Raw genomic sequence first — 9,947 nt, forward strand, 5'->3', positions numbered from 1 at the left:
ATCTTGCCTTGTATTTGTCAATAGTTCTATCAACTTTAATTTTTTTTTTGACAATCCATTTTGAACCCAAAGGTTTATTTTTCTTGTAGGAAGATCAACAAATTCTCAAGTACTCAATATTGAATAAATCTCACTATTTATAGCCTCTTTTCAAAAGGATGAGTCCGCAATAGACATAGCTTGTTTAAATGTTTGAGACCCCATGTTCAAGAAGAAATATCACAAAATTAGATCCAAATGAAGTAGATATCCTTTTACGTTTACTACACCTTGAAATCTCTTTACTAGGTATATTCTCCTTTGGTTCATCTCGAGGTTGTTTAGAACCTTCACTAGATAAATCAAGACTAGTTTTATACAGATAGATATGTTCAAAGAACTTAGTGTTATCTGATTCAATTACCGTATTGTAATGAATATCCGGATGTTCGGACTTATGTACCCAAATCGACATGCTTTACTTTTTGTAGCATATCCAATGAAAGCACAGTCCACAATCTTAGGTCCTACTGTGACCCTCTTAAGTTTAGGAACTTAGACTTAGGCTAAACACCTCCACACTTTAAAATATTTCAAGTATGGTTTCTTCTTTTCCATTTATCATATGGAATAGACTATGTTTTGGTGTGGGGAACTCTATTGAGTATTTGATTTGCGGTAAGGATGGCTTTCCCCCACAAGTTGTGTGGTAAACCTGAACTTATAAGTAATGCATTCATCATTTTCTTTAAAGTTTGGTTTTTTCCTTTCTACAATTTCGTTAGATTTAGGTGAGTAAGGGGTAATAGTTTGATGGATTATTCCATTTTTCAAACATATTTCTGCAAAAGGAGATTCACACTCTCCAACTCTATCACTTCTTACCATTTTTATCTTTTTATCCAACTGATTTTCAACTTCAGTTTTGTATTTTCTAAATTCTTCTATTCCTTTATCCTTACTATTCAATAGATAGACATAACAATATCTAGTTCAATAGTCAATAAAAATTATAAAATACTTTTTTCCACCATGAGTTGGTGTTGACTTCATATCACAAATGTCTGTGTGAACTAATTCTAAGGGAATAAAATTCCTTTCAATAGATTTATAAGGATACTTAGCATATTTAGATTCAATACACACTTAATATTTTGATTTATTGCACTCAAAGTTAGGCAATATATTTAAGTTGATAAGTTTTCACAAGGTTTTATAATTGACATGTCCTAAGTGTGAATGCCATAAATTATTTGACAAAAATAAGTAAGAAGAAACTTGAACTTAATTATTATCAATAATCATTACATCCAGTTTGAAAAGGCCTTTAGTGAGGTAGCCTTTTCCGAAATACAAATCATTCTTACTAACAACTACTTTGTCTGAAATTAGAATGCACTTGAATCTATTTTTGATAAGAAGACCGGCATATACCAAGTTCTTTCTCATTTTTGGAACATGGCAAACTTTGTTCAGAGTCACCACCCTACTGGATGTTATTTTTCAGGAATACTCTACCATATCCTCTAACCTTAGCCGTTGCAAAATTTCCCATATAGATAGTCTCATCAGGTGCAGCAGGGGAATAAGTAGCGAAGGCTTCTCGAACCATACAAACATGTGACGTGGCTCCTGAATCAAGCCACCATTCTTTGAGATTTTCTACTAGGTTGCATCCGGTCAGCATTGCACACAAGTTTTCAACATCCCCATTTGTATCAACCATGTTGGCTTGACCTTTCTTCTTTTCCTTCTTGGGAGCACGACATTCCATAACTTTATGTCCAGTATTTCCATAGTTATAGTCTACTTTGAACTATTTTTTACTAGGATAGTTCTTTGTTCTAGAAGGTTTCTTCCTTTTTTTTGGATTTATTTGGACCATCCTCAACAATATTTTCTCCCATAATTATTGAGTTTTCTCTAACCTTGTTCTCGGTAGCCTTGTTGTCTTCCTCAATCATGAGACGAACAAACAAGTTTTCAAGAGTCATTTCTTTTTGTTTGTTCTTCAAATAATTTTTGAAGTCTTTTCATGAACGAGGCAGTCTCTCGATAAGTGCCTCTACTTGAAATGTTCCATTTATGATCATACCTACAATGGATAATTTAAAATCAACAATGCATTAGACAATTTTAACAATAAGACTATTGAATTTGATCATACCTTTTGTCAGGAGATCATGAATAATAACTTATATTTTTTGTACTTGAGACATGATAGTCTTCTTATCAACCATCTTATAGTCTAAAAATTTTGCAGCCAGAAACTTCTCTAAGCCTATATCTTCAGTTTGGTATTTCTTCTCAAGAGAATATCAGAGTTCTTTAGAGGTTTTACAAACACTGAAGATATTATACAAGTCATCTTCCAATCCATTGATTATGTAGTTCTTGGAAAGGAAATCGGAATGTATCCATACCTCAATCACAATAAACTTTTCATTTTCAGGAGTTCCTTCCTCTACCACAGGAACATCTTCATTGATAAACTGTTGTAGACTGAGTGTCAAATAGAAAAACATCTTCTATTGCCATCGTTTGAAGTCAATACTAGCAAACTTTCTAGGTTTTTTTTGCAGTAGCCATTGCTGTGGAAACTGGTGTTCTACTGGTTGAAGGTATTTCGTTTGCTTTAAAACTTGATACATTTGTATCTCCAATTCCATTTGACAAAACAAAAGTAGTGTTAAACAACAGAATAACGAAATAGGAATTTTTCTTCAACTCGATGAAGTTTTTATATTCTTCGAACTGAGATAACCAAAAAATTGATTATCTTGATGAAGATTTTATTTCTTCGAACCACATTAATTACTGGAGTAGAAAGTCTTTCAATTTTAGTCTTCAGACCTCAAACAAAATATAAAATGAAGTAGAAATATACAACTTGTTTCTAGTTTGACGATGAAGCTTTTATATTCTTCCAATCGTTAACTAAGTGAATCTTAAATATTGATGAAGCTTTTATATTCTTCCAACCAATATTAGATTTAGACAGAGTAGAAAACCAAAAAGCGTTTTAATCTCCAAAACTGTCAGATACAGGAATATTAATTTATATTCCTTAAGCTTGTAATCTCCTTTATTAAAGTTAGTAAATCAGAAATAGTTAAGATAAAAAGAAAGAAACAATATACGAGTCCACATAATTCACTGTGTGTCCTTAAGGAATTTAATTCTCTCACTATATCTGAGTATGAATTATTTCCTCCTAGGATAAAACATATAGAACATTAAAGAAGTAGCGGTCCCTCAAACTTCTTTAATTCCAGCAAACTCAAAAACAACAATTTAATCACACAAAGACACAACTTTATTTGTTAGAAAATATATGCAGAAGAGGGAGATATTTTTTATTTTTAAAAACTGAGAGGAGGCCTCTTTATTTATAGCCAACAAGGGTACAAACTCACCTCTTCAGAACAGTCTCATCTGTTCAGAAAAGGCATGATTTCTTTTGAGAAGAGAAGTGTCTGTTCGGAAGAAACATGTCCTTTCCGAATCCGCAAAGGGAAACATTTGTTCGGAAGGGACTTGAATTTCAAATTCTTTTTATTAGTTAATTCAGTAATTATTTAATTCTGCAAATTTAATCAATAATTCCAAATTAATACTTAATAAATATTAAGAAAAAGGAAATCAATTAATGAGATTAATAAATAATTTTTTCTAAAAAATTATAAATCGATCACATCATTTGCCAAAGTCGAAGACAAAACCAAAGCCGAAGGCGTAGCCATAGTCGAGCAAGAAACAATGACGGCAGTGTGAGGGGGTACCCTCTACTTAACCCTTTATGAGTTAGATGAAGTTTTTCCTAATATAAGGATAAGACTTGTACTTTCATCTACCAATGAGGGAGAAATGACGTTTCATTTTTCCTTCATTTTTCTCCTTCACATTTTCTAATTCTTATTTCCATTCACACTTCACTTAAACTTCACTTAAAACCAACAGGATCTACCTATATAATATGTTTTTGTACTTTGACAATCAACATCAAGTTTAAGTTAATTATTAACATTAACTAATGTGAGATGTTATTCTGAGTTCTGTTTATCATTTGCTTGGGTTAGCCACAACATCCTGACTATATAATATAAAGAAAATTTAAAATTATTAAATCATATAAAATAAAATGATTAAGATATAATAATGACATTTATAAAGTTCAATTATCTTATCAAAATAGTAACCTCACACCATAGGGAGTTAACTAGTTTGGTTAAATTAATTGAAAGAAGATAGTAAATCTTTTAGTTGAAAATTATTCTATGCCCACAAGTAGGAATTATTTTCTAGATTTATTTGATTTACTAGTCTAAATAAAGTTAAGTATATTTTATGCATGGGTTGCAACCTCTACCCACAGGAAGATTTAAAATCTACTTAGAATCGATATTTATGCGATTCACTTTTGATGGTTATATATGTCATGGCTTATATATGTGTATCCTTGTTTTGCAGTTAACACAACTTTTCTTATTGCTTTGTTTAACGAAAATGATCAAATTCCAATGTTGTCTGGTGGCAACTTTACTGAATGGAAGAAAAAAGTCCATCTAACTTTAGGGTGCTTGAATCTGGATCTGGCCCTCTATGTGGAAAAACCACCTAAACCCATGGAATCAAGTATGCCAGAGGCTAACAATTTTTAAGAGAGGTGGGAGCGATTCAACTACTTGAGATTAATGCTCATACAATTTCATATAGGCCAGAGCATTAGGGGTTCAATCCTTGACAATCAATTATTTAATGAAGATAATTAATGAACAATTTGTAAGCTCTGACAAGGAATTGGCCAGCACCCTTATGAAGAGGCTCTCAAGTATGACATTTAATAGAAGTCGTACCATGCGTGAGGATATTATGGAGATGAGAGATATTGCTGCTAACTCAAGTCTCCTGAGGTTGACATGTCTGCATAATTTCTTATGCATTTTATTCTTAATTCTTTTCCTATGAAATATAGTCCTATTAGGATATCTTATAACACACATAAAGATAAATAGTCAATCAATGAACTTTTAACCATGTGTGTTCAAGAAAAAGAGAGGTTGAAACATGAGATGCATAAAAGCATTAATTTGGTGACTCATTATAAGAGAAATGCAAATAAGGGAAAAAAGTGTTCCTATGAAGAAGAAAGTCAATCTTGATATAGATACTTGTCATTTCTAAAGAAAAAAGAGGCACTGGAAGAAAGATTGCCTGAAATATAAGAAATGATGAGAGAAGAAAGGTAATTTTATCTTTGTATGTTATGAATCTAATTTCATTGAAATTATTGATAACACATGGTGGATCAATTCTGGTTCCACAACTTATATTGCTAAAACTATGCAAGGCTTTGTAACTCTAAGAAAGTCGATGGAAAGTGAACAAAATGTTTATTCTGGAAATAGAACGATATCACACGTGGAAGGTGTGGGGAGTATAGACTAATTTTAAAAGATGATTTTCAATTAGATTTAGAAATCACTTTTTATGTTCCATCTTATTCTAGGAATTTAATTTATCTTTCAAGACTATTATTAGCTAGTTATGATTTCAATTTTCATTATTCTTTAGTGAAACTTTGAAAGGAAATAAAGTTATTGGTTTTGAAACTTTGTATAGAAAATTGTTTAAATTTGATCTAGCTACCACGACTGAATGTAATATCTTAACTCTCCATGATAAATAAGTTGACAGTAAGTGATATATTATCAGTGAGTATTCATCAAGTCTTTGACACAAAAAATCAGGACACATCTCAATTGAAAGAATCAAAAGGTTAGTTAATGATGGAGTTCTAGAAGCTCTTGATTTTTCTGACATTGGAACTTGTGTGGACTGTATAAAGGGTAAGCAAACCAACAAATCCACTAAAGATGCAAGAAGAAGTTCTCAATTGCTTGAGATCATACATATAAATATTTGTGGACCTTTTTCTACCCCTTGATTGAATGGTGAGAGATATTTTATCTCTTTTATTGATGCTATCCAAGATACATGTATCTCCATTTTCTATTTAATAAATCAAAAGAACTGATGCTTTTAAAGGTTTTAAAACAGAAGTAGAGAAACAAAATAAAGCTCACATTAAAATTGTAAAATTTTATAGGGGTGGAGAATATTATGATAGGTACATAGATAAGGGACAAGTTGAAGGTTTATTTACTGATTTTCTTAAGAAGGAAGATATAATTATTGAATATGCCATACCAGGAACACCACAACAAAATTGTGTGGCTGAAAGAAGGAACCAGATATTAATGGATATGGTAAGGAGCATGATTAGCCGATCAACTTTATCTTTATCTTTATGGAGTGAAGCCTTAAAAACTGCTATGTATATTTTAAATAGGATTCCATCCAAGGCTGTCCCAAATACACTTTTTGAATTTTTTAAAAGATGGAAACTCACTTTAAGTCATTTACACATTTAGAGATGTCCAACTGAGGTGAGTGTTTACAATCCACATATAAAAATTTTGGATGAAAGAACAATAAACGGTTTTTTTATAGGCTACACTGTTAACTCTAAATGGTTTAAATTTATTGACTATCTCATTTTCCTAAAATTTTTGAGGCTAGAAATGTTAAGTTTCTTGAGGAACATGAAGTGAGTGGGAGTGGTTCAACTCAAGTGGTGGAATTGAAAGAAATAAGGGAACCACTTATGGTACCTTTATACATTGGGAGAATATAAGAATTAAGTCTCTTTTAGGAAACTTTAATGTTGACCGCATATTTGATAATTAAATATTAGCTCGCCTCTCAAGTAAAATAATAAATCAATCAATTATTTTTTCTCCAAGTTATGCACATATGATATTTCTTTGATGGAAAGAAATAATTATGAGAAGTCCTTAGAGTTATAGTTATTTGCCTAAGAGTCCCTAGCATATCTATAAATACGCCCGTGGCTCCATCAGTCTGGCATACACTTTTGTAGACATAGGGTAGAAGATTTTTAGAGTTCCTTCTTTTTTTTGATAAAGTTCTTGATAAGGCAAACACGATTCTCTACAACACTTGGACAATATGGCTGAAGGTACGTTTCGATTTATTTTTTCACTGCTTTTGGCTTTGTGATATGTGTTGAAATTCAACACATGAAAGTTAATATTCTAAAAGAAAATATGAACCCAAAGTTTGATGAAAAGGATAAATATATAAAAATAGTATGATGAAGGATAGATATAACTTTTTTCTAAGAGTACATGAACAAAATATGACTCTTTCCCCTTTTGCCTATTGTGGAGTTTTTAATGAAGGATAAAAAGTTTATGGATATTTTTAAAGACTTTCATGCTTTAAATTAATGTAGATATATAGATATAGATACTTGAATTTGGAAACATGTTTTAAGACTTGTGGAGAAATTCTTGTTCAAGTCATGTTTTCATTTTTTAGGGATCGATCTAATTTTTTTGTGGGCAGACTTTACAATTTTGTTCCAAGCCCAGTTGTAGGGAACAATTCTTTTAACATCACGAGAGAAACTATATCAAATAAGTATACTACTAGTGGGTGCACCACCTATTAATTGTTGTGGAAAAAGACTTGAATTATTCATATGCATGATGTAAGTAACAATGTAATTTGAAAAAAAAAAAGCATTTAAAATAAGATAACATATATATACCATCTATGGAGTTATTTATTTTGAAACACTAATTTACAATGTGAACCACATTAAGTGTCACTCACCCTAATTGATTTTTGATCGCCATAAATTAAGATTTCCTAAGGACTTAAAAACCAAAGGCAAAGAAAAACTATAAACGGAATGAATAAAAAAACAAATAGAGATCCAAACATATATACTTTTCAGGAGGCGATTAATCAGTCATGCACAGTTACACCATTTGTTTAATTCCCCCTTTTCAGCTTATAAGAATAAGAAATATTAATTAATTTTCATCCAATTTTGTTGGTTGGTTTAGGAGGTAGTGTCCCAAAGATGTTGTCCCATAAGTTTGAAGTGATTCCATATCCCTTATCTTGAAGTTTGAAATGATGGTCCATATGAAACCTCTTGAGTGAGTGTGAAAGTCCTTTGAATGGCTTTCCATGATGCAAGTAGTAATGGGTGCAGTCATAGATGATGTAACCCAACAAACCTCCTCCAAGAAAGGCAGGGGCATATGTGAAAGGTAGTAACAGTTTAACTACACTCCACAGCTGCATGCATACATAATTAAGATGAATATTTATTTATAAATAAAATATAGATAATGTGCATTTATTACCGCTTACTTACTGGGAGTAGGAGAATAGCAGTTCCAGCAGGGGGAAAGACGAGCCTTAGTCCATCCATAGGATGCTTGTGGTGACAACCATGAATAAGATAATGAAGTGTATTTCCCCAATATCCACTAGGCTTCATGTGAAAAACAAAACGATGTAAAGAGTACTCCAAGAATGTCCATAAAAATATGCCACCAACTAGTGTAAGAAATAGTTCACCGCCACCAGCACCTCTCTTCAATGATGTCCAAACCAACCACCCTACTACTGGTATCCACACTGAAGGAATTGCCCACCATGCCGTTCGAGTAAAAAATTCTAAAAAAATATTTTCAAAAAATCTTGGACTTTCTCTGCTAATAATTGGCTGATGAACCCACTCCTCATATGAATCTCCAAGATGGCCCACCTAATATAATTCATTAAAAATGTAATGTAATTAAGCTTTGCTTTATTAAAACAAAATTAATACTAGTATATATCTGACCTGGAAAACGAGTGGCTTGTTTAAATCCACTGTGAATCCCTGTGCCACCATCTTGGCACCCTGGACCACAAGATACATAATCAAAAAATTAATCAATACTTTTATGCAAAGTTTGAATTGTGAAAATCTCAGAAATCTAAATAAACATATGCCAAATATTTTTGCGGTACATGTGAAAAATTATTAAAGTTTATTAACAAATTGTGGACCCAATTTCAAAAGTCTAATAAATTGAAATAAAATGATTGAGCCAATTTAGATTTAAGGACCATGCATCCACTACTGGAAGGAGAGGGGGTGGTAATGGAAAAGGAATAGATCTCATAATTTATTTTGACATTACTAATTTGCAATCAAAATCCTTAAAATTGCATAGATCAAAAAAGAAAGAGAATTAAAGAAGACAACCTAATGACACCGCTGTTTGATCTCTGATTACTTTTGAGAAAATAATCTTAGGTAAATTTTTCTGGGAAAGACAGGATCAAGATAAAATATGAAGGAAAAAAGGGTAAAAATCGTTAGCTATGTTCAAGTCTCCATAAACACTTGAGAAATAAGAAAAACACAAAAATGCATGGTTACAAGTTCCGAGGATTTAGGATAGCCCTACGCAGGTAAGTATTTTAGCACAACCTCAAAAATAATGTCTTACATATTTAATACTCAATACCAAAATTTTTATTTATTTTTAAATATTTTATTACTTATAGCTATAGTTTTTACATGTGATCGACCTCCCAATATATTTCAATTTTGAATTATTCTTTTTGATTATAACTAATTTATTATATTGATATTAAGTGGAAAGGGAGTCGATCACACTTACAGATAGAGATGATGATCTTTCTGTTGAGAAAATTATATTTCCACTCAGATTAATATCCATGCTAAATAATAATAACAAAAAATAATAATGACACCAAATATTATACTAGGCTAAATATGATATCCGGATAAAGTAACACATAACATTGACTCCAACTTAGTAGTGTCAAAAGACGATTATTTTTTTTTAAAAAAATAATACTCTTTTGTTTCATACAACTCACTATAATATTACTCCCACACTATTTTCTCACAGACTACGATATAGCATGTGGATTGCTCTCACTACATTCTATTGCTCTCTTTGTTTTGGTGTGTTTTGAATGAGGAGTTGAAGAGCTCCTTTTATAGGTAAGAAATATTCAAAATTATGTGATTAATGACATTAATGAATACAAGAAAATCAAACTTG

At 31.4% G+C, this 9,947-nt stretch overlaps 1 protein-coding gene across 1 annotated transcript; it reads right to left on the reverse strand.

Annotated features, from left to right (window-relative positions):
• Positions 1–7,839: 7,839 nt before the first annotated feature.
• Positions 7,840–9,182, reverse strand: LOC129873774 (dihydroceramide fatty acyl 2-hydroxylase FAH1-like). The gene is made up of 3 exons (XM_055948949.1): positions 8,708–9,182; positions 8,234–8,629; positions 7,840–8,154 (listed from the first exon to the last, which is right to left on the reverse strand). Exons 1-3 carry the CDS (start codon positions 8,783–8,785, stop codon positions 7,891–7,893), a joined length of 738 nt encoding a protein of 245 aa, XP_055804924.1. The 5' UTR covers positions 8,786–9,182; the 3' UTR covers positions 7,840–7,890.
• Positions 9,183–9,947: the final 765 nt, after the last annotated feature.

Source organism: Solanum dulcamara, chromosome 11 (assembly GCF_947179165.1).
Source record: "Solanum dulcamara chromosome 11, daSolDulc1.2, whole genome shotgun sequence".
In the NCBI taxonomy this organism is placed as follows: Eukaryota; Viridiplantae; Streptophyta; class Magnoliopsida; order Solanales; family Solanaceae; genus Solanum; species Solanum dulcamara.